Source organism: Electrona antarctica (genome assembly GCF_951216825.1).
Source record: "Electrona antarctica genome assembly, chromosome: 15".
NCBI lineage: Eukaryota > Metazoa > Chordata > Actinopteri > Myctophiformes > Myctophidae > Electrona > Electrona antarctica.
Window position 1 is genome coordinate 45,505,676 of NC_136796.1, and position 26,167 is coordinate 45,531,842.

A 26,167-nucleotide genomic window follows, 5' to 3' on the forward strand; every position below is an offset into this window, starting at 1 on the left:
TTGCTGTTTGTTGAAGAGACACATTTTCGCTGAATTAATAGAGCAGAGCTTCAGAATGATACAGTAGCCTATGTATAGCCTATGTGAAAGTGAAAGGACCACAACAAGCCACTGGCTTTATTGCGTTGTGTGATATAAGCATAATAAAAGTAGGCTATATTGTGCGCACCTCAAAAGCTATAGTTAATTTCTCTCTGTGCATGCCTGAATGCACAGACTGCTATGAATGACGGTGACAAATATGTATTTATTTATATGTGGACTGAACTGAATATGTAAGTCAGAGAGGACTACCTATAATAATTCCTGTTATAGTGTCCGTTATTTGCAAAGACTGTCGGAGGAGGGACTGTCCGAGGAGGGGAGGGGGGGGGGGGGGGGTATTTATACGAGCAAAAAGGAACGCGGGCTGCGGGCAGGTCAGGAATTCCCTTCACATTCACAATCATATAATATAAAAGTGTGCGCATCCTGGCTTATTCACTATTTCAGGAATAAATAGCCTTGTTGCACATGTTACCAATACATACACATTGGCCTCGGTTACATGCACAAAAATGAATTGTCTATTCTGTAGACTGTATGGCTCTGGGTTCAGAGTTCCAGTGATCCAGCTGTGTGACACTGTATTGTTCCACCACTTTTGCTTTGGCAATGTAAACGTATGGTTTTCCCATGCCAATAAAGCCCTTTGAATTGAATTGAATTGATTCACGTCATAAGTGATCGCGGAATGTGCCGTCGCTTTGAAATGACAGCGGAGTACATTCCGATTCTAGAGGCAAATCCACTCCACCACTCTGTCCTCGCATTGAATCCTCTCCTCCTCCACTCCTCCTCGCTGGGGGCGGAGCCGAGGAGCGAGTGGAGGACGCGAGGGGAGTGAGCGAGTGTGAAAGTTGCGGTATTGGAATTTGGCTAGAGAGATGATGATGTCTGCTTCCTTGGCCTTTGTTTTGTCAGGTGCTGATGCTCTTCTGTTGCTCTGGCAGCTAATTGGGGGATTTTAAGATTAGGATAAAGTTTGTTTATGATGCAAGCTGCTGCAGTCATTTCATCTACATTCACACTGAATGTATACTGTATATATTCAGCCATGTACAGTACTGCGAGTCTGTCCGTAGCCTTGTGTCAACCGTTGTTATTGGGTTGTATACGGTAACTAGGGGTGTAACGATATAGTAACTGCATCGAAAAATCGATTTTAATTTAAAGAATCGTATCGTATCGTTTTGCAATGGAAATAATCGATTTGTATCAATACTACATTTTTGTGTGCGGTATTTAGCAATTTTTTGAAGAAAAATGAAAAAGAGGGGTTTAATTAGTTTAAAATAATGTCAATGTATTTTAAATAGTTACTGTATCGATTTCCAATCATTGAATCGTATCATATCGCCATAATGAACCAATATGGTCCATGTATCGTATCGTCAACCATGTATCGTGATCGCTGTTAAAATGCATCGTCACACCCCTAGTTGTAACAGATACCAGATGCTTTACAAAATAGCCCTAATATGAACCTCAAACTTGGCAATTCTGTTCTAATTCTGTCAACTCTTTTCCATGTCAAAAACAATTTCTCCTCATCACATTTTCTTTCCTCAGCCTGTTCTGTTCGGTGTCGAAACCACAGTACAAAGTGTACATGTTTTCTTTTCACCACTCGTTGGCCACTTTGTGAAAGCTTGTTGGATTCATCTGGCTGGATGTCAGAGATGTATTCTGTCCCGAGATTACCAAACACACCACGCAAAGCGTGCCAATAGGGGAGCGGCACTCCCTCTCTTGCACAGCCACACTTTTGATTTATTTTCAGGGATATTAACCCGTTCTGGGCGGGAAAGAATTAACCCCCTCTTTTGGTGTTTTTAAGGATCATGTTAATACTTTAGCTATTGAAAAATAGCAGATCTACAAGTTCGTAGCGCGGCACTCGGTGCCGCGCTACGAGCTTGTAGATCTGCCCATTTTTTGAAAAATCGTGAAAATGTGGCGGAAAACTTTGAATGTATATTCTTTCAGAGCGAACGTTTTTTTTTTAACTCAGACCTTTGCTTCTGGGGTGGGGGGTGGGGGGGGTCCCTGGAACAACATATTTTCATATTTTTGGGGGTCCTTGACATGAAAATGTTTGAGAACGACTGACAGGTTTTTTCGGAAAACTGTAAGGATTTAGAAGACGTTATTTTGTAGAATCGTCCTCATGGTGAAACCCTACAGTATATACTTAGTTGGCCGGTGTCCCCTATAGGGTTCTATCCTAGACTAGAACCCTTACTTTAAGTATGCAAGTATCTTTGTCAAAAAATTATATACTTCCTCCGCGTCATCAGTGCCCATACCCGAGGTGGGGTTGGCGAAAGGGCCTTTCTGTGTGGAGTTTGCATGTTCTCCCCGTGTCCCCCTAGGGTAGGTACCCTCACAAAAACATGCAGTAATCCTGGTCTCTAAAACTACCTCCCCCTGGTCAGCCGGGGCGCCTGATGGAGGGGAAAGGAACTGGTCGGAATAACGTGTTCCTTCCACGCGCTACGTCCGGCCGGGGGAAACTCCCCCCTGTCAGGTGGAAAAGAAGCAGCTTGGACTCCTCATGCATAGAAGGAGGCATGAGGTCAGTCCGCTGCCCCCCTATGTTGGCAGAGGAAGTGTAGTGCCCAGGATTACATTAGATAATTGGCACTGGGTGAAAAAAACTGGGTTAAAAAATCGTGGGATAAAAAATTATTAAAAAATAATATACTGCCGTTTTCACATTCATGTTCACCCCCAGAATATGGATGGTATGTCATACACACACAACATAATACTGTATATGAAATGGTTATTGTGGAAAAATATCTCATGCTGTCTGGAAGAAACCACCTAACTCCAAAATGTTCATTTTTCAGGAATTAAAAAAAAAAAAACCCACATCCAGCTCAAGTGGAGTTAGGAGGGTTTTTGTCAAAGCGTTATTCATACTTTTCATTGGTTCAATATTCTTTTAACCAACACACAGACACTGATTTATGAAAAAAAAGTAGGATAGCGCTGGGTTTGGCAGATACTTTGAGGATCCAATGGAGTTAGTTTTTTTTTTGCCGTAGCACCTTTTAATGCTTTCCGTTGGTTCAATATTTAATTTCATTATTATTATTATTTAACACAGACGTAAAGGGTGTTCAATAACATTAATTTATGGAAGAAGAAAAAATGGAGTTAGATGTTTCTTCTGGACAGCAACGTTTTTTATAATATTAAAAAATAAAAATAAAAAATAGCATATGGTTAAATTGAAAAGGTTTACACAGTGGATTTAACATTCTTCACAAATCTGCCTCTACAATCGTCCTCACTGACCGAAGAGGTTTTGATAGATCAATAATGGATCATAGCCTGCATGGATCTGAAATGAATTCACTCTGTACAGAAAGGCAGCCCTAATTATTTTATACATTCACTGTACTATCTCTGCTCTACATCTGACATGGTATGATGTTTAATATACTTTGATTTCATACACCATTAATCAAGCTTCTAGGTTTTCAAAGGTTTTTAGAAGCCCAAAGTATTAAAAGAAAAGAAAGATTGTATGAGGTGGAAAGAATCGATGGTAGAGTCTGTATGCTCCTGTGTGCGTGTGCGGTGTGCATGTGCGCGCGTGTGCGTGTGTGTGTGTGTGTGCAATTGTGCATGCAATGTCTTTGCTAACATCCCAAATACACCTGATGTTGTCTTTGTTGACACCAGTCACAAGTACCAACCATTACTTGGAAGTATAACAAACCTGGGGTATCGCTGTAGATTTGCCATAATGATATTCGGAAGCCTGGGCCGTGTGCATAAATTGACCATGAGTGGCCTAAGAATAGCTGGCATGACAAAAAGCAAAGCCAAACAACTTGCCAAATGCTGTTCTGTTTCGGCTGTTATAGGCAGTTTGTCTGTGTGGAGGAGGAGGTGCCATGTGTATCCTTAACACTTTGATTGCTGGAAGATCTCAACAGGCCTATTTGGATGTTGCTGCCATTTAACATTGCACAAAGGCCTTGTTCGGGGGCCCACAGTAAAATGTTCTCTTATAGCGAGAATCACACGCCTACATCAAAAGAAAGCTGAACTTGTCCACTTCAATTAAAGAAATACATTTTGATTTTACCATGTTCCATTCTGGAGATATTGACCTTTTTGCAACACCTGCATTTGCCTGGAAGTGGTTATCTTGAACAGCGAGCAGAGTTATGGATGGTTTAAAGTCAGAGACATTGACAGGCAGATATAAAATTGAACCCAATAAATATCCTATACATCCTATACACCGAATGAAAGCCCTGAATGTGTACTTTTACGAGGAAAAGAGTAAACATTGATCCCATGTACAGTTAGACAGTAATTGGTTATTGAATGCAGCTTGTGCCCACCAGATAACTTCAGAGAAGACATGGACGTGAAAAAATCACACCCATGTGAAGTGAGTGGTGCAACTCTGTCAGAGTTGCACCACTCACTTCACATGGGTGTGATTTTTATTATTACTACAGTAGAAGTTTTTTTCTTATGAAAGCAGAGAGTCTTCTGTTTCATACGGTATATAGTATTTATATGTCGCTATAGGCCTTATTTTGTGAATATTGAGTTCGGGTCCATGTCTTCTCTGCAGTTATATCTGGTGGGCGCAATGTGCATCCACCCAGTAAAATTTATGACAAACTGTACATGGGATCAATGTTTACTCTTTTCCTCGTAAAAGTACACATTCAGGGCTTTCATTCGATGTATAGGATGTATAGCATATTTATTGTGTTTATTGTTATATCTGCCTGTCAATGTCTGACTATAAACCTTCATAACTATGCTTTCTTTTTGATGATGATTGCCGCCTCGCCTAATCTATCTCACTGCTTTCATTGTTTTGATCGCAGTAACATTGGGGGGGGGGGGGGGGTCATGGGCACATTGGGCAGCAAAAGTCTTGATCCGTACGGCTATAAAAAGTCCCATTCCACCGTTCGGTTCAGAACTATAGTATAACGGCGAGACGCGTTGTCATCAGCTGATTTTGTTTTTCAAGCTAGTGTAGGGGAACATGCCTGGGCATGCTAGCCTGGCACGGCCAGACTCATAGCGAGGGTTCACTGATGTTTCCTCCGGGGAAGAATCTTCAGTGAATCCCCGCTATGAGGCTGGCCAAGCCAGGCTATGGGCATGCAGCTTGGGGGCGATGGAGGGGGAAAAAAGCGTCACCCGGCTGTGATGTCGACGAGAAGGAAAAAATGACTTCCACAGATGACAACACCACGGTTTAGGTCGCGGAAAAGTTCGTTATACATTACACCCGGGTCGATTACGTCCCCGACGCGTTCATTGCGGTCTTATCACTACAATTATAATGAATAAAAAAGCGTTACAATCACACGTCTGAGCGATCTCCGATTATGACGGCTCTGCATGGCGATACGTGATCCACCAACGGAACACTGTCTTGTCGTAGCGGGCCCCTCGATACTGTGGTTAGTTCGTAGTATTGTAGGCTCGGGGATCGTTTGGTCGCTACAGTATGAAGAAGGAAACATGCATCTGTCCATGTGTGTTGCAAATGTCCGAGCCGAGGTGGAAAGCCTGGTGAGGCGAGGTTTTCACACATCGGCATGGGCGCTTACACTGGCTTCTACACGTAAAGCGGCCCGCCCTCCTGTTTTCAGGAGGGGAGGGGGGTTTTTGTTTTTTGTTTTTTTTTCTGATCACGTGAGCGGGAATAAGCAGCAATGATAGGGCGATGGTTCTTCATTGTCCGGGTGGGTAAAAAGATGAATGAAAGTATGCTATAAAAAAGTGATTGAAACGTATTGATACGTGATCCGCACCCGACGTTTGATTAATTGATAACGTATTGATACGCGATCCGCGTTGGGAGTGTTAAGTGAACTGTCAACCCCATTATATTTGTTTCCTTGTAAAATTAATTGTAATTTGTGGATTCAAATAAAGAAATCGATGTGTGTGTGTGTGTGTGTGTGTGTGTGTGTGTGTGTGTGTGTGTGTGTGTGTGTGTGTGTGTGTGTGTGTGTGTGTGTGTGTGTGTGTGTGCGTGCGTGCGTGCGTGCGTGCGTGCGTGCGTGCGTGCGTGCGTGCGTGCGTGCGTGCGTGCGTGCGTGCGTGCGTGTTTGTGTGCGTGCGTGTACGTGCTGTTGAGTTGCTTCGATCAGAAATGACTTTGATACAACCTAAAATGCTGGACCGGGTATCGGCGAGTATATACATGTCTATGCACCGATCCAATGTCACGTAATTTATCACATGGGGATAGCTAATTCATGCTAATTATTTGTTTTTTTGTATTATTCTTTTTTTGGTGACACACATGTGGTACAGAGAAGCTTCCTGGAGAAATGAGCAGGTGTGATGGGCAACACGAAGATGGCTACCAAATGACATGGTTACAATTTAGCAGACGCAGACCTGAGAACGATTCTATAAATGTCTTCTAAATCCTGACCGTTTTTTGAAAAACCCTGTTTCTATGTCAGTGGTTTTAAGCATTTTCATGTCAAGGACCCCCAAAAATATATGTAATTGGCCGCCGACCCCCATCTGTAAATATGTTGTTCCAGGGACCCCCTCCCCAGAAGCAAAGATTTGAGTTAAAAACGTTCGCTCTGTAAGAATAAATATTCAAAGATTTGCACTACATTTTCACGATTTTTTTAAAAAAGCAGCTTTTTTTCAATAGCTAAAGTATAGCATAATGCTTAAAGCGCAAAAAACATGCATTTTAAAACTGCTTTTAATATTTAATATCATATTGTCTATGTCCCTCAAAGTTATTTCTAATAGTTTGAGCCTCAATCACCACTCTGATATAACCAGTCCTTGTCATTTCTTTCTGGACTTTGAAAGCAGTTTTAGCTGCAGTACCACAATGTCCTGAGGTGGTGGGGGTGCTGATATGCAGATTATTTAATATTTAGTCATTATAATACTGATGCTAGATAAAACCAGGCTTGTTTCCATTCCATGCCAGCTTGGAAAATCAACAATGGTGGACATTGTAAACAAAGTGGAAATGCACATTTGGAACTGAAGACTAAAGAAGAGGAGGAATTATACAAAGTAGGGTGACATTGATGACATCACGATGAGACCAAAATCAGTTGAGCTGTTCCTGAGAGCAATTTCCATTAAAGCACCCATATGATATGAAAGCCTGATTGTTCAAAATTGGTTATTTGTGGGGATAGAAAACACATATGGGAGCCCCAAAAACACAAAAGAAATTGAAAAAGTTTAATTTTTGTTATAGGTCCTTTAACACACTGAAAGGGGTTCCCGCCCAAAATGCAGGTTAATCCAGAGCGATTTACATTAAGCAAGAACAAAAAGCATGGCAATACATCACATACATAAAAAGTAGTTATCATGAAAAATGCATAAGCTAAGGACGTAACAGTGGAATATCTATATAATGAAACTATACAAAGTATACAATACATACTGTATGTATACTACTAGAATTTCGCGGGCCTTCGGCCCGCTCATCCCAGAGTTGCGTTGCCCCGCGTTGCGATACAGAAGTCCCCAGATACAGAAGTCCACAGTGACACGCGTTGTATGTAGCTGTTTTGTGCTGCAGCGCTTGCGCGCGCGCGCGTGTAGTGTTGTTGTTCTTATCCATATATGCGCCTCGGTTCGTCCTGATTGTACGACGTCAGGTGTCGACACGGTCGTGTTTGCATTATTGTAACTGTGTATGTAATCGCGGTGCTCTCCGTCCAAGTTAGAATCAGTGTAGAACCTGTGTTGTTGTTGTTCTTCTTCTACGTTTGGTTTCCGGCAGGCTGTACACTGTGTGTGTGTGCACGCGTGTGTGTGTGTGTGTACTGTGTAACTTCCGGTAGTGTTTCCGGAAGTGTGAAAGGTATCACGAAAAACACGTGGGTCACGTCAGTGGCGGCTGGTGACTTTTGTCCTAGAGAGGGCGCTATGAAAATATCAAGAAAACATGCACTATAGGTATCATCACATTCAATGGAAGGCTTTTAAAAATACAAAATAAACATGGCATTGCCAAACATGGCTAATTTCACTGCATTTTCCATGTAGATTGAGGCTACAGTTTTTTTTTTGTCATTGTCTTGTTGTTCCATTATGAAAATGAATTATTATCTTTACCTGGCTCCATGTGGCTCATCATTCATGTTTTTCTAGCGTCTGTGTTGACTGTGTGTTAAACTATATGTCAAACTGTGTTGTGATGTTTATGCTGCCCCCAAGTGGTTTGTGGTGTGAATAACATTGATCGCACACATTTTTCGACCCAGTGGCTTTCTATCGTTTGTATTGAAGTCTGAATCATAGCCACGTTGACAACGTTTGTAATAAACCAACCCGTTTGTAAATCCGTCAAGATTTGAGCGAGTTATGACTGTTTATGTTTGAGCTGCCATTGAACATACTGTACTGTAGCCCCGAAGTAAGATGGCTGCCGGGTGAACGACGTCAGAAACTCTGCCTTGAGCCATCTAGTGTTTGTATATATCTATGCTCCAGATGAACGCGCAGCAACATGTGACACTCAGTAACCAATCAGAAACGTCACACAACGTAAACAACATGTGACATTTCATGGCAGCAGAATACAACGTGGCAGCATAATACAACTTGTAATCACTGCCTTTGGTTAGTGGTTCCTTATATTATATAATATTGACGTTTCTGGATTGCTAATTTTAAATAAATTACAGGCTGCAGATGTCATTTCTCCGTCATTCTTATTCACGTTTTATTCAGGGGTTGTGCATGGTGGTGCGGCGCACCAGCGCCCCCTATGGACCGGCCGCCACTGGGTCACGTGGTGGGGTTGTGAGCCATTGGGAAGGGGTGATGTAGTGTTGCCAGGTCCACGTATTGTAAGCGAGTGGTAGTGTGTGTAAGTATAGGCTGTAGGCTGTAGGAAGTCAGGGTTTGCGGTGTTGTTTACATAGTGGCATCAATGTTGGCGGTGCAGCCAATGAAAAGAGGGGAATCACGGGATGCAGTGTTGCCAGGTCCGCGAATTGTAAGCGAGTTGTAAGTAGCGTGTTGAATGGCATTTTTTCTGGGCTTGTTTTAATAGACCTGGCAACATGTGAGTGTGTGCGTGCGGGGGTGTGGGTGCTTGGGGAGATATTGTTTGTTGTGAAGAGATACAATGCCGGCGTGGGTGTGGAAGGGAGGCAACGTTGGTGTCAGTGCAATGAGTGATGTTCCGCGGTTGGTGTTGAGGGGCGGCGTTCGGCGCGATATGAGGAGATAGCGGCCGAACGACGCGGAGGGTAAGTGTGTGACGTGACTGCCGTGTGAGTGTAGTGTGTTGCAGTGTGTCAGTGACGTGTCAGTGATGTATGCAGTGTGTGACTTTGGGTCCCTTTTCCTGGGTTGGGTACAACTTCTCACTTGTATATATAGATACTATGCTATACATTATACTATAAAGTGCTGTGACTACATACAATGCTATAAGTCTGTATCAAATGCTACAGTATCTAAGTCTACAAAAAGTGCTATCTAAGGGGGTAGGGCAAGTGCTACGGGCCATGATGGAGTCTGAAAAGGTGGGTTTTCAGACTACGGCGGAAGATTGGGAGTGAGGCTGCAGTTCTGATTGTAATGGGAAGCGTTGTCCCGGCGTTCTAAGTTGATATCAAGGGCCTTGCCTCGGGTGTCGAAGAAGCAACCCAACTCAGCCAGCGTGTAGCCTCGGAAACCCAGACATTTTTATTTAAAGGGAGAAAAAAAAGTCTGGGTCCGAGTCCACTTCAATTCGGCATAGAGTAGCGCAAACATCACTCACTCTCTGCTGATTTCTGATCGTCTGCACCTTTGTTAAATTGACACATAATACACACACACACACACACACACACACACACACTCCTCTCTCTCTCTGTCGCTCTAATCAATTAGTCTCATGTCTAGCAGCTGCGCATAGTTTCTCCCAGCGGATCCTGCCGGGAGCTGCCTATGCCATAAAAAGCATAGGTGAGTTCCAGGCTAGCCAGCGTGGGACAAGAGAAGAACATGGAAAAATGGCTGCTAAGTCTGGCTTCTATAAAGTGAACACTATGTGTAAGACCTTGAACTGCATTAGAGTTAAGCGTGCACATGGATGTATTTATGTTTTGTTATTAGGTGGCGGGGGGCTGCTGCACTACTGACTTATTTGCAGTGGCGTGCACAGATAGACACTAGGTGGTGCTAGAGCACCTGCCCTTTGCCCTCTGGACAGTAATGTGCCCTTTTGAAAATGTATTATTATAAAAATAAATGGTACAATTCTTGATAAAAAAAGCTTCTAATATATTATTTATGCCCCAAAATCTATAAATCTCACACTATTAACCCATTTTGGGCGGGAACCCCTTTTGGTGTTAGCATTATGTTATGCATTAGCTATTGAAAAATAGCAGATCTACAAGCTACGAGCTTGTAGGTCTGCTATTTTCTGTCAGGATTTAGAAGACATTATAGAATCGTTCCCAGGTCAAAATGGGTTAAGGCAACTGGCCGGTTCCACGCGCTGCACAAGGTGCCCTTTTTTTCACTTGAGCACCTGCCCTCTAAATGTCTGTGCACGCCACTGCTTATTTGAGATTTTGGCTGCACTTTGCAAGGAATACATTTATTCTTATTTTCAGTTATCAGCGTGACGCTGGGGTTCAAGTGAATTATCCCAGAGGGGGGAAAACATTTTACACAAGGGATTTGCACATGAAAAGATGAAAAAGCTGTGGATTCAAACGATGAATATATCAATCGTTATTATGTCTCCTTTAACGAATTTTGGGCGGGAACCCCTTTTGGTGTTTTAAGCATTATGCTATACTTTAGCTATTGAAAAATAGCAGATCTACAAGCTCATATTTGAATATATATTCTTTCAGAGCGAACGTTTTTAACTCAAAGCTTTGCTTCTGAGAGGTTCCTGGAATAACATAATTTTCAGATGTGGGGTCGGCGGCCAATTACAGATAATCTTTGGGATCCTTGACATGAAATATTGAGCACCACTGATACATAAACTTTTAGGATTTAGAAGACATTGTTTTAATTTCGACGTCAGGCCTAAATGGGTTAATATTCTATCCTTTCCTGCGTCACTGAGGAAGCTGATGAAATATTTCTACATTATTTAATGATACATACTCACATGCATATCAGAGGTATTCCACTGCTCCGCGCACGCACACACGCACCCATAATGAAACTACTGTATGCGTGTATACACTATAGAGTTCTATGTCTCCATAAAATGCTATCAAAGTTGCAGCCTTTGCATACGCCAGTGAGGTCGTCGAGGCTAGGGCAAGTGCTATGGCAAGCGCTATGGCAAGTGCTATGGCAAGTGCTTACGGGCCATGATGGAGTCTGAAGAGGTGGGATTTCAGACCACGGCGGAAGATTGGGAGTGAGGCTACAGTTCTGACTGCAGTGGGAAGTGCATTTCATTGGAGCAAGGAAGGGAGAAGAGTTTGGGACGTGTGGAGCGTTGTCCCGGCTATTTTAGTGAATGTAGCGACCGGGAGCCAATGGAGGGAGCGGAGAAAAGGGGTGGCGGTGGTTCAGGTGGCGGTGGTTCAGGGGTAGAGTGCCTGGATGGTAACCGCAAGGTTGCCTGTTCAAACCCGGGCTCCCCCAGAGTTACTGTCAAAGTGTCCTTGAGCAAGACACTGAACCCCTAATTGCTCCCGATGTGCTAGTTGGTGCCTTGCATGGTTTCCGCTGCCATTGGTGTATGAATGTGTATGTGGATGGGTGAATGTAATGCACAATCTCTGTAAAGCGCCTTGGATAAAGGCGCTATATAAATGCACCATTTACCATTTAGAAAAGGGGAGACATGTGAGAATCATCCATGTTCCATAGGTTAGCCAACAACGCCCTCTAGTGGGAAAACTCATCAAACGCGTCAAAGGCACAGAAAGAGTTTTAACTCTTGTTTTGCCTGCTAGGTGGTAACATAAGCACACCTAACCTGTGCCAGCCGTCCACTCTCGCTCTACGATCCTCCGTTTCATTTCCGGGTTATCAGTGAGGTGGGGGCTGTTGTTGTGAGCACAGTGATCGTTAGCATTAGCTCAAACCCCCCCTTAGGTCTCGTCAGAAACGGTTACATGTCCGGAGCGATGCGATGGGTGCGAAGAGGGGCAGAACCACGGGCGGGACTTGACAAAGGGTGAATTGGCGGTCGCCGCTTTCATATATTATGGAGTATATACGGTTGTCTACGAACATGTACAGTACGTAGGTGGCACCTGCCGTACCCTATACCTAGCCGAGGGGGTACGAGTATAATCGTAGATAGCAGATAAAGACTTAAGAAGCTTTTCTCTGTGACTTTAGTCTTTGCTGTCCTGTCTTCTTTGTGTCTGTCCATCTTGCTTTCTTTCTGTCTCTTTTGTCTCATAGTGTTTGTCCATCTTTTCATCATGCTGTCCCGCTTGTGAACTCTCAGTCAGGCTGTGGAACTAACTCTCTGTAGCAGCCCAGACCATTCACAAAGACACACACACACACTGTGTGCGTGCGTGCATGCGTGCGTGCGTGCGTGCGTGCGTGCAAGAGAAAGAAAGGGAGAGTATAGTGTGGAGAGAGCGAGAGATAGATAGTGCGTGCGTGTGCGTGTGTGAGAGTGAGTGAGAGAGAGAGTGATTATGGAATGAGTGGAATGGACAAGCAAAGCTCTGCTAATCCTTCCATTGCTGTATAATCCTACCGACTACATAAACACATAAGACATGCAATACACATACTGTACAACACACACACACACACACACACACACACACACACACACACACACACACACACACACACACACACACACACACACACACACACACACACACACACACACACACACACACACACACACACACAGTCTCTTCCCTACTTCTCAAAAGTATACGATCTGGCATAATGTTCACATAAATACATACACGCAGGCAAATGTCCAGCACTGAAGGAGGACAATGCACGAATAACTGGCAAATATCATACCAGAGACAATATGTAGTCCTGCTTGGAGAATAGATGGTGCTTTGTAAAAGACACAGAGGGAGAGAGAGGGGAGAGAGAGAGAGAGAGAGAGAGAGAGAGAGAGAGACAGAGAGAGAGAGAGAGAGAGAGAGAGACAGAGAGAGGAGAGAGAGAGAGAGAGAGAGAGAGAGAGACAGAGAGAGAGACAGAGAGAGAGAGAGAGAGAGAGAGAGAGAGAGGAGACAAGAGAGACAAAAACACCAATTTCGTTAATGAAAGAGACAAACAAGTAAAGGAATACGACAAAAAAAAATTACACCCATCCACCGCTCAATAGTCAATCCTTCAATCTTTCTTTCATATTGCAACATCTATACCATGCTTTCAAAGTCCACCACTTGAACAAGAACGGTATAATTAGCGCTAGCATTAGTATTCCCAAAGCAGGCCATTGCAGTGGCTAGACTGTGACGCTGTGCTACGTCTCGTCTCGTCTGGTCTAACAGCGTTCAGCCTTGAGCTGCTCTATTGACGACGGATTGGAAGGAGAGGAGGACATTGGGTTTCTCTGAACTTTATCCCATTTTGGGCGGGAACCCCTTTTGGTGTTTTAAACATTAACCTACAAGCTCGTAGCGCGCCACTCGGTGGATATTTTTGAAAAATCGTGAAAATGTGGCTCAAATGTATATTCTTTCAGAGCGAACGTTTTTAACTCAAATATTTGCTTCTGAGGGGTTCCTGGAACAACATATGTTCAGATGGGGGGGGGGGGTCGGTGGACAATTACATATCATTTTTGGGGGTCCTTGACATGAAATATTGAGCACCACTGATACAGAAACATGAGGTATTTCAGAAAACTGTCAGGATTTAGAAGACATATTTTTTTAAATTTCGATGTCAGGCCTAAATGGGTTATATCCCAATCAGACAAGGCATTTATTTCAGCACACAATCACACACAAAATGTAAAGTGGTCCTTTTACAAAATCAGACAAGCCGGCAGCGACTGGGTCCACTATACCGGCGTGGCTTCACGTCACGCGGATCTCAAGATTGTATGTGGGCGGAGGCCGATGTCGTGCGTCAGTGTGTGTTTAAAATTTCACGGCAATCGGACACGGCTTGCTTTTATGCAAAACAGGCCCCTATAGAGCCCTACCATGGACCAGGAAATGAATCCCAATGCATTTTTCCCATAGACATTTCTTAAAGTATTTATTTAAAGACGGTTACGCCACGGACAAAGCCAACTCGAGTCGTGACAACTCATGACAACACAAACAATATTTTGGACCAAACAAATAATTACAAAGAAGAAAAACAACAAAAAAAGTGTTGTAACCTGCCATTTTTTTCTTCTTTCTAATTATTTGTTCGGCCCAAAAAATTGTGTTTGTTGTCATGATTTGTCACGACTCGAGTTGGCTTTGTCCGCGGCGTAAACGTCTTTAAATAAATACTTTCTGAAATGTCTATGAGGAAAATGAACGGAGAATAATTTCCTGGTCCATGGTAGGGGGCGGGACTGCGACGCTCTATAGCTACGGCAGACTCTGTAAGCCAATCAGAACGGGTGTCTGAAACAGTGTTTACTACATGGAAACTTAATGAAAACGGATGACTAAAACTATGACTAAATTATATCGACAATTTCGTCACGAAATAAAAACTAGACTGAAATGTTAGGAAGGGACTAGTGGACAAGAGGTCCAGTGTAAGTCATTTTACACCTGGTTAAATGTTGAAAATAGCTGATCTACAAGCTCACTGCAATGCGTCGCGCTGCGACACGTTGCGACACGTTACGTGTAAAATCAGCCATTACGACGGCATCAAGGCCTCCCAAAAAAAAACGTGTCGACAAAATCAACCGTAGATTTAGTCGACTAACATCGCATGACATTTAGTCGACTAAAACTAGACTAACACTAAAACATTCCAGGTGACTAAAATGTGACTAAAACTATTTGAAAACTATTCAAAAGACTAGGACTAAAACTAAAATCTAATTTTGCTGCATCTGAAGCAGCAGACAGACACATCAGGATCACGTGAACACAAAGATCATTGCGTACCGATTTACAAGAGTTTGTGCCCGAATCTGTAGCATTAGTATTAAAGCAAAAAGTGTGTTTTGAAGACAAAGCGCAAAATGGTGGAAAATTAGGTCAGGCGGAGGTCAAGGAATCGAGAAAAAATATGTTTTGATTGTATGCCCTTACGGTTCAAGAGTTAAAGGTCAAAACGTTAATTGGCCTGTTATAGCGCCACCATGAGGCCGACTTGAAACATTTTGGGGGGCAGAGGTTCTTCCTTGGCCTACTGGGAGTGTGCTGCGGTTTCACATGGATCGGACCAACGGAATCAGCCGTAGGGGGCCGCTCAAGTTATGACATGACTAACAAAAAAAATGAAAAATATATTTTTTATTATTATTATTTTTGACAGGCAGGCAGGCCAATAGGCAGCACCAGTCCGGGCCTGCTGCCATTCTGCCAGTGCCATCATGATAATTTCACTGTTATCAGTGAGTGACAAATAAACCCTCTTCTATCTTGAATCCTTTTGCCAGCATCATTCTTGTGAGAGCAACAAAAGGGTTGTGTAGTTGTCTGTCGGTTTGTATCATTTATGTTGTTCTGTAAAAGTGGTGGATATTAGGGCTTGCTTGTTTGTGTATGCCTCGACGGAGCGGGGCGGTAAGAGTCCGGTGGGTCAAAGTCTCGCGAAAATGACCGGGGCCGAATGTTTGTCCCAGTCCAGTCCTGCAGCCTCCTGGTGAGGATAAAAAAACTAATGGGACTCCATGTTAGCCTATAGTGCAGTGTGCATAAGCCGGAAAAAAAAGAGCACCGATAACTCAAACCCAATCATGTCTGGCCATCTGCAAGCAGTTCAATATCATGTTTCATCTGCATTTACTGTACATGTGTGACAGTGTGACCCCACCCTGTCACTGTCTGTTTGCTTTTATCATGCCTTTCAGTAGCGCGCACTGTTTAGGTAGGGTAGGGACAAACACAACTACAAGCAAACAGCTCTCACCACAGTTTCACCACCATTTCGAAAACCGTTACTAGAGGGTCCTGTCACTTTAAGTAGGGGACAGCACTGTTGGGCCAAACCAACTCCTGTCTGGAGGTAGGGAGGATTGTTTGTCGCCGAGGGACATTGCAGTCTAAAATGACATTGGAAGACTTGGGAGAACTAAGGACTTTGTGAACTAGAAGAGCTACAAGCTCATTTAAATATGAATGTGTGTATATAACTGCCGTTTTGAGCTATACTGTAACATGTAACATGCTGTAGATCATGTTAACCCCTTGTAATTGGGTCCTGTGTTGTGGGAGGAGCCAGGGGGGGTATATAGCTCTGGGAGATGGCAGTGTCAGTCAGTCTGGCCTGCTGTCTGATGCTGCCTGGAGCTGAGGAGCTGTCTCTCTGAGGAGGTGATGTGTTTATTATTTGTTACCATGGTTGAAAGGATCTAGATCTGTTGATTTATTATGTCTATTATATATATATTATAATATATATATTATGTAGTATGTTATATATATATATATATATATATATATATATATTATGTTTTGCTTTACATTAGAAAGGCCTGATTTATAAATACTTATATTATATAATAATGGTTTATTTAAAATGATTTTGATTTGCATTATTGTATATAATATAAAGTACTTGATTTTGAATATACCTTATTTTCTATTTTCAGACATTTGGTCTCCTCTGTATTTTTTGCCACTTTGGAAAATAAAACCACTGTTAACTCTGCCCAACTGTGTGCCTCGCCATTCCTGGTGTACGTATTACCCCGCCTGAGACAGGGGTGTGACAACATGCCTGCACACCGCACGCACACGCACATGCACGCGCACACACGTACACACACACACACGAGTCGTGACATTGTGTGTCCAGCTGTGTGGAGCATGAACACAGATCGGACTGATTGTCATGAATGAACGTGGCAGCAGGAACACAGAGAGAGAGAGACAGAGAGAGAGAGACAGAGAGAGAGAGAGAGAGAGACAGAGAGAGAGTGGCATGTGGCCTCGTCAGGCGTCAATGGTTTCTGTCTGTTCAAAGTCACACACACACACACACACACACACACACACACACACACACACACACACACACACACACACACACACACACACACACACACACACACACACACACACACACACACACACACACACACACACACACACACACACACACACACACACACACACACACACACACACACACACACAGGCTGGCAGACAGCAGCGTACTCATTCATCAAAGCACTCTGGTTCACATGCATGGACAACACACGCGCACGCACGCACACACACGGGTTCGACTGATGTCATCACCTCGAATGGGAATCTAAAGTAAGAGCTCCCCCCGCGGAACGAATGCATATTTCGTCTGTTCATCGTCAAAACACAAACTTGGACGGACAAGTTGGGCAAGGAGAAAAAAACGGCGCGGAGTTGCAGATCCGATGAACCCGAGCGAGAAGCGAGAACAGGCACAGAACAACACAGGCACAAGATGGTGACGTTAACCCCCTCCTCGCCCTGCACTAGTTTATATTATAACGTTTTGGGTTAGTTTTACAGGACACAAAACAACTGAACAATATTACATCCGAGTTCGCCAACGTTAACCACAACAAGACTGGGTCCAATAAGGTTCCTTTTGTGGCCAGTATATGATGACAGACAGTTGTCTATTTATTACGCATGATCTCACATTAAGGGAAAGGTTTCCGCCCGCTTGACCACCATTCACCTCCTCTTATAGACAGCCAGGCTCTGAAAGAGCGTGACCGACTTGTGGGAAAAAGGAAGATATAACCCAGTACTTTCTTTGAATCCCGAGCCCTAAACAGTAGCCCTGGCCTAGACTACACTACTAATGATCCCTAAACAGTAGCCCTGGTCTAGACTACACTACTAATGATCCCTAAACAGTAGCCCTGGTCTAGACTACACTACTAATGATCCCTAAACAGTAGCCCTGGTCTAGACTACACCACTAATGATCCCTAAACAGTAGCCCTGGCCTAGACTACACTACTAATGAGCCCTAAGCAGTAGCCCTGGCCTAGACTACACTACTAATGATCCCTAAACAGTAGCCCTGGTCTAGACTACACTACTAATGATCCCTAAACAGTAGCCCTGGCCTAGACTACACTACTAATGAGCCCTAAACAGTAGCCCTGGCCTAGACTACACTACTAATGATCCCTAAACAGTAGCCCTGGTCTAGACTACACTACTAATGATCCCTAGACAGGACCCTGGCCTAGACTACACTACTAATGATCCCTAGACAGGACCCTGGCCTAGACTACACTACTAATGATCCCTAAACAGGACCCTGGCCTAGACTGCACTACTAATGAGCCCTAAACAGTAGTCCTGGCCTAGACTACACTACTAATGATCCCTAAACAGGACCCTGGCCTAGACTTCACTACTAATGAGCCCTAAACAGGACCCTGGCCTAGACTACACTACTAATGAGTCCTAAACAGAAGCCCTGGTCTAGACTACACTACTAATGATCCCTAAACAGTAGCCCTGGTCTAGACTACACTACTAATGATCCCTAAACAGAAGCCCTGGCCTAGACTACACTACTAATGATCCCTAAACAGTAGCCCTGGCCTAGACTACACTACTAATGATCCCTAAACAGTAGCCCTGGCCTAGACTACACTACTAATGAGTCCTAAACAGAAGCCCTGGTCTAGACTACACTACTAATGATCCCTAAGCAGTAGCCCTGGCCTAGACTACACTACTAATGATCCCTAAACAGAAGCCCTGGCCTAGACTACACTACTAATGATCCCTAAACAGTAGCCCTGGCCTAGACTACACTACTAATGATCCCTAGACAGGAGCCCTGGCCTAGACTACACTACCAATGATCCCTAAACAGTAGCCCTGGCCTAGACTACACTACTAATGATCCCTAAACAGTAGCCCTGGCCTAGACTACACTACTAATGATCCCTAGACAGTAGCCCTGGCCTAGACTACACTACTAATGATCCCTAGACAGTAGCCCTGGCCTAGACTACACTACTAATGATCCCTAGACAGTAGCCCTGGCCTAGACTACACTACTAATGATCCCTAAACAGTAGCCCTGGCCTAGACTACACTACTAATGATCCCTAAACAGTAGCCCTGGCCTAGACTACACTACTAATGATCCCTAGACAGGAGCCCTGGCCTAGACTACACCACTAATGATCCCTAAACAGTATGCCCTGGCCTAGACTACACTACTAATGATCCCTAGACAGGAGCCCTGGCCTAGACTACACTACTAATGATCCCTAAACAGTAGCCCTGGCCTAGACTACACTACTAATGATCCCTAGACAGAAGCCCTGGCCTAGACTACACTACTAATGATCCCTAGACAGGAGCTCTGGTCTAGACTACACTACTAACTAGAAAAAGTGCCCTTCTGGGCACAGGTCTCCACCAGGAGGATAGGACTGTGTGAGAGGTTTAGGATTAATATAAACATGTTTTTGAGGCATTTTGTTCCAAAAATGTGTTTTGCAAAAATCAACCTGTTGGTGGCGCTATAACAGGCCAATGTGAAAAGGGTGGGATATATTCCTCAGCCTAGTAAGGAAATGTGTGAAAGATTTCACGTAAATTGCATGCTGCGTTCATGATTTGAGGCTTTTGTTCAAAACGGGGCAATCTTGCAAACTGTGAAAGCTAATTATAGCCAATTAGGATGGAATATGAAATATCGGACAGATCCGACTTGAGCACATGACCATAGAGATAGTGTGTAACGATTTGTGAGATTTTTGGACAGAATCTGGAGGAGTAATATCAAAAAATGTGTTTTACAAAAGTCGGCCTCCTGGTGGCGCTATAAAAGGCAGATGCGGAAAATGCAGGTCAACGGTTTGTCCTTGGCCTCTAGGGAGTGTGCATGCAACGTTTCACGCAGATCGGTGCAGTTTTAGGTAAAATTAAAAGCTGCCTCATGGTGGCGCTATAACAGGCCGTTCTGGAAAATGTGGGGCAGAGGTTCATCGTTGGCATCCAGGGAGTGTGTGTGCAAAGTTTGGCATCGACCGGGTTAACGGTGCCGGAGATTAGCTGGTAACAGACGGACGGAAGGACGGACACACACACACACACACACACACGGACACACGGACGTAGTGCAAAACATACTCTCTCCCCATGCCTTCGGCCTGGTGGAGACAATGATCCCTAGACAGGAGCCCTGGTCTAGACTACACTACTAATGATCCCTAGACAGGAGCCCTGGCCTAGACTACACTACTAATGATCCCTAGACAGGAGCCCTGGCCTAGACTACACTACTAATGAGCCCTAGACAGGAGCCCTGGCCTAGACTACACTACTAATGATCCCTAGACAGGAGCCCTGGCCTAGACTACACTACTAATTTTGCTAGTAAATTACGGTATGGGATTTCTTACTACAGTGAAAAGATTATGTACACACACCACACATGTGATGTACACACACACCACACGTGATGTACAAACACAATGTAACATTTGGTTTCTAATGGACTGACTCATTCATGCAAAGTTTCTGTGTCCAGCTTGATGGAAGACAATATTAACTAAACAATGATTATTATTGTGTTTATGGTAATCTTACATCACACACCATTTTGTACTCGCAAAAAAATAAAATAAAAATACACAATAAAAAATGGGAATGAACTCGATCGATGATTCACGCCACATATTGGCCAGTGGCCATAGATCCATCCACATGATGGCAGCCTTGCTGTGACAAGACCCTTGTCTTGTTTTTGGTCAATTTCTTTCACATTCATAATCTTAAACCCCGGTGCCATAAGACTGATATAATCAATACGACATCAACATGATGTCAGAGATCCACAGGGAAGCCTCATTTTGTTTTAGTGTGCTTGCTGTTGTTTTTAAAGACATTTTATTGGGCTCACTGTTTTTGTTTTTAGTTTCCAGTGGCAGTGTTATTGTCTCCACCAGGCCGAAGGCATGGGGAGAGAGTATGTTTTGCACTCCGTCCGTCCGTCCGTGTGTCCGTCTGTGAACAGCTAATCTCCGGCACCGTTAACCCGGTCGATGCCAAATTTTGCACACACACTCCCTGGATGCCAACGATGAACCTCTGCCCCAACATTTCCAGAACGGCCTGTTATAGCGCCACCAGGAGGCCGCTTTGTGCAAAACAAGTTTTTGGACAGTACACCTACAGATTTTGGCCAAACATCACGCAAATTGGTACAGTCTCTAGAGCCATTCAACGAAACAGGTCTTTCAGATTTCTCAGACTCCATCCTGATTGGCTAAGATTGGCTTCCAAAGTTCGCAGGAGTGCACAGTTTCAAACAAAATGCTGCAAATCATGAACACATCGTGTGATTTCCGTGAAATTGCGCACGCACATTCCCACTAGGCCGAGGAAGAAATGCCACGTGAACATTTTCAACTCAGCCTCATGGTGGCGCTATAACTGGCCGAAAAGTGTTTTACCTCCAACTGCACGGATTTGTGGATAACTTTGTATGCCAACTCCCTAGAGGCCATGGAAAAACCTTTGCCTGGAATTTTTCACATCTGCTCTTTATAGCGCCACCATGAGGCCGACATAATGTAAAACACATTTTCTAATATTACTCCTTCAGATGTTATCCACGCAAATCGGTACACATGCTCTCCATAGTCATGTAATCAAGACGGGTTTGTTTGATTTCTCATAATCCACCTTCATTGCCTACGACTGGCTTCTAAACTTTTCAGGAGTAGCCCGCTTTGTTTCAAATCAGCCTCATGGTGGTGCTACAACAGACCAAGCCGTGTGACACTGACACACACACACACACACACACACACACACACACACACACACACACACACACACACACACACACACACACACACACACACACACACACACACACACACACACACACACACACACACACACACACACACACACTTACTTTGCCAAACATCACACACACTCCTATCTGTGCCCAGAAGGGCACTTTTTCTTGTTTATCCTGTTCCTCTGTGGGTGACCTGATGCGTGTCCCCCACATATCTGGAGAACCATCAGCTTCAACCTTGGCCCGGGGGGCCAGAGATGTGCAGAGTAACCTCACGGCACCAGGCTTTCCACACGGAGGAACTAATATTCCGAGATTTACTTGTCAGATTCAACAAATTAGTGATTTAATTAAGGATCAGGTTTTTTTCGTTTCTGCCCGTCTGAAGAAAAAATTATGAAGTTATATCTGCTCTATAGGCCGGATCAGAAAACAACAAAAAGAGTCGATCCCTCGTCTGTGTCGAGTGGTCAATGGAGATCCCTAAAGAATGCACAGAATCACTGTGGTGTGCTCGTGTGTGTGTGTGTGTGTGTGTGTGTGTGTGTGTGTGTGTGTGTGTGTGTGTGTGTGTGTGTGTGTCAGTCTGACATCATGGACTCGATATCTGGACATGGCTGACACAAAGCTCCGTTCTCGGGCTAGGTCGACCGACCACCAACTTGCTGTGCGTAACTGCGTATTGGTGAGGGCCCTGAGGGGGGGTACGGTATGTGCTGAGTGATAAATTCTTATGAGCAGAGATGGAGTACTTGCAATCGAGAGGCTGGGGAATTTTTCTTATTTTGTCTTGAAGGGGCATGTTTTGCGCAACAACATAGTATTTTCATTATGTCTGCCCTATGATCTCAGAGGTTTATATGTTCGTTTACCTCCGAGTCACTGATACTCTAACCTATTCCTTATATGTACAGTAACGGACTACACTTGACCACTGAAGGCTGTACTCTTGTGTAAAATCTCATGTTTTATTTGTATTTTTTTCTAGAGACTAGAAAGACTTCACACAGGAGACTTCACACACACGCTTCTGTTATAAAAACCCAAATAAAAAGATTTTGAAAAGAAAGAAATGGTTATGTATTCCCAACGGGCATCCTTCCCCAATGGGAATCGGCCTAATGCCTACTACCGAATAGCTTTGTGAGAAATCAGGACCAGTTGAACATACATTACCCTTCAACCCTCCAAGGATCCCGACCTCAGGGCGTTCTCGTAAGAGCCTGCGTCCTCTTTCTGGTCGGGGACCAGCTTGATGAGGTCGTCGATGCGGAGGATGGTGATGGCGGCCTCCGTGGCGAACTTGAGGCTCTTGGTCTTGACCATGGTGGGCTCGTAGACGCCCGCCTGGCGGTTGTCCCTGGGCTTGCCGTTGGCCAGGTCCAGGCCGATCCACTTGAGGTGCTTGCGCTCGGGGTTGACCTGCGCCTCGTTGTGGGACGTGCGGAGCTTGGCCAGCAGGTCCGTGGAGTCCAGCGCCGCGTTCACCGCCAGCGTCTTGGGTATGACGAGGAGGGAGCGGGCGAACTCGGCGATGGCCAGCTGCTCCCGGGAGCCCATGCTGACGGCGTAGTTCTCCAGGTAGATGGACAGCGCCGCCTCCACGGCGCCGCCGCCCGGCACCACGGACTTGGACTCCAGCACCCTCTTGACGACGCAGAGCGCGTCGTGCAGCGAGCGCTCCATCTCGTCGCACATGAAGTCGTTGGCGCCGCGCAGGACGATGGAGGCCGACGTGCGCGCTTTGGTCTTCTTCACGAGGATGAGCTGGTCGTCACAGATGCGTTCCTGCACCACCTCCTCGGCCTGACCCAGCATGGTGGCGTCGTACGTCTCTTCTCCCTCCAGGTTGGTCAGGGAGGAGCAGAGGGTGGCTCCCGTGGCCTTGGCGATACGTTTGAGGTCCCTCTTGTGGACTCTTCTGACGGCCATGGCGCCCGCGTCCACAAAGTACTTCAGACTCATGTCGTCGATGCCGCCCGTCGTCAGGACGACGTTGGCGCCCGACGCCAGGATCTTCTGTATCCTCTCTTTGGTGATGTCCGATTCCCTCTGTCTGATCTGGTGGAGTTTCTCGGGGTCACTGATGATGACTTGTATCCCCATCCTCAGCTTGGTCTTCTGCAGGTTGAAGTCCAGGCAAGCTATCTTGGCGTTAGCGATGCGTTTCACCATGCCTTGTGAGCCGACGATGCAGTTCAGCGCATAGCCGTTGACCAGGAAGCTTTCTTTCTGGCTGCGACCATGGGCTTTGAGCACGTTGATGGACTTGATCGGATACTTGGCCACGCCCTTGGCGTCGACAAACTTCACAGCCATGGCGGCGTCTACCACTATGTTGGCGAAGAAGTCCGCGTCGACTCCGATGATCTTAGAAGACATGGCTATCTTGGCCGCGTTGATCAGGCAGTCCTTCCCCAGGTCGTCCGTGGCGATGGCGAGGTTCTCCTCGATGTAGCGCACGGCCTGGTCGCAGGCCAGGCGGTATCCGCTGATGACCGACGTGGGGTGGATCTTCTGCTTCACCAGCTCGTCGGCGCTCTTCAGCAGCTCGGCGGCGACGATCACCACCGAGGAGGTCCCGTCTCCGACCTCCTTGTCCTGCAGGTCGGCCAGCTCGCACAGGACCTTGGCCGCCGGGTGCTCCACCTCTACCAGCTTCAGGATGGTCGCCCCGTCGTTGGTGATGGTGATGTCGGCGCTGTTGTCGCCCATCAGCATCTTGTCGAGCCCGTAGGGCCCGAGGGAGCCCTTGAGGATGTTGCTGATCGACGAGGCGGCCATTACGTTCTGAGTGCGGATGGACTCGCCGGTCGTTCTCTCGCCGAGCACACTCAATGGGGTTTCTAACAGTGACATTTTGAACTCTGTTGCGTGTTCCGATAATAATAGTGGAACAACCCTTGTGTTACCAGGCAGTACCAGGCTATGGTCCTTGCAGAGTTAAGAAAGTCTGTGTGTTCCAAAAATTGGTTTAGTACAGTAAGGAGAACACACTTACGTTACGCTATTATTCAACTATGTACTGTATGTCTCCCTCTCCAGACCTTATATATAAGCCGACCAGAGTTGGTCTGATAACACACATAATGCAAACTGTTGACAACTTCGCCATCGATGTCTAACAACGCTGATTTGCGCAGGTGTTCTTCACTGCGCACAGTTTTGCCAGTAAACAGTACTAGATACACTGATTTTCAATGCCACTTTCTAGTCAATAATGCAACCCAAATCAGCTGCAGGGGTCAATGGGTGGTACTAGAAACTGACACACACACACACACACACACACACACACACACACACACACACACACACACACAGTGGTCAGGCACCGCTCGAAAATACTTCCGTGACACAGAGTGACGTCAGGACTGTACTCTATGGCAGTGGTTCTCAACCTGTGGGTCGGGAGCCACAGGATTTTTAAAATTAAGATGCATCAAGGTGGTCGAAAAATGTGGGCTTCCTCCAAACTCTCTTTTTTGCCATCTCTCTCATTCTCTGTCTCTCGTCCTCTCTGGACAGGAGTGTCGTCATATTTTGTAATTGAATTGTTGTAGTTTGTATAATGCCAACAACTATAAGCAATAGTAAGAGACGGCAGCAAGAGTGGATGTCCTACAGAGATAAGTCTACACTGGTCATGAATGAATGAATGAATGAATGAATGAATGAATGAATGAATGAATGAATGAATGAATAAATGGTTTATTTCGATCTATTCAGTTAAGACAATTTAAAAAAATATATATATATTTTTTAAACACGATCGAAAATGAATAGGCAGAAGCTTATAGCTTATGTATGCCTATCCTCATTGAATGAATGAATGAATGAATGAATGGTTTATTTCGATCTATTCAGTTAAGACAATTTAAAAATATATATATATCTTTTTTAAACACGATGAAAAATGAATAGGCAGAAGCTTATAGCTTATGTATGCCTATCCTCATTACATAAGAACGTAGAACATGTACTGGGTCTTTGAATGGCTATTATCCTGTAATGGCTATCGCACATACAGTATAGAATGCGAAAGCGAAACGGTGTGCCGTTGTGGTTAGTGTGAGTGGGTGAATGTGCAATACATTGTAAAGCACTTTGAATATAGGAAAGACCAGAAAGGCTCTATCTAAAACTAGTCCAATGTAGTTGTGTATTATTTATTTAACTGTGATTGATCACATAATTTCCTTCAAATGACTCAGCTGGCTAATATTAGCACTTTGAACATATGGGGCTG

The 26,167-nt window shown here is 44.7% G+C and overlaps 2 protein-coding genes across 2 annotated transcripts in view; both read right to left on the reverse strand.

Annotated features, from left to right (window-relative positions):
- atxn1a (ataxin 1a) overlaps positions 1–26,167 on the reverse strand; it is a 212,764-nt gene that overhangs the window by 28,876 nt on the left and 157,721 nt on the right. The window lies entirely within an intron of this gene.
- Positions 23,098–24,777, reverse strand: LOC306938305 (T-complex protein 1 subunit alpha-like; the record flags this gene model as incomplete). The annotated part of the gene is made up of 1 exon (XM_079522423.1): positions 23,098–24,777. The coding sequence occupies one exon, from the start codon at positions 24,775–24,777 to the stop codon at positions 23,098–23,100; it is 1,680 nt and encodes a 559-aa protein (XP_079378549.1).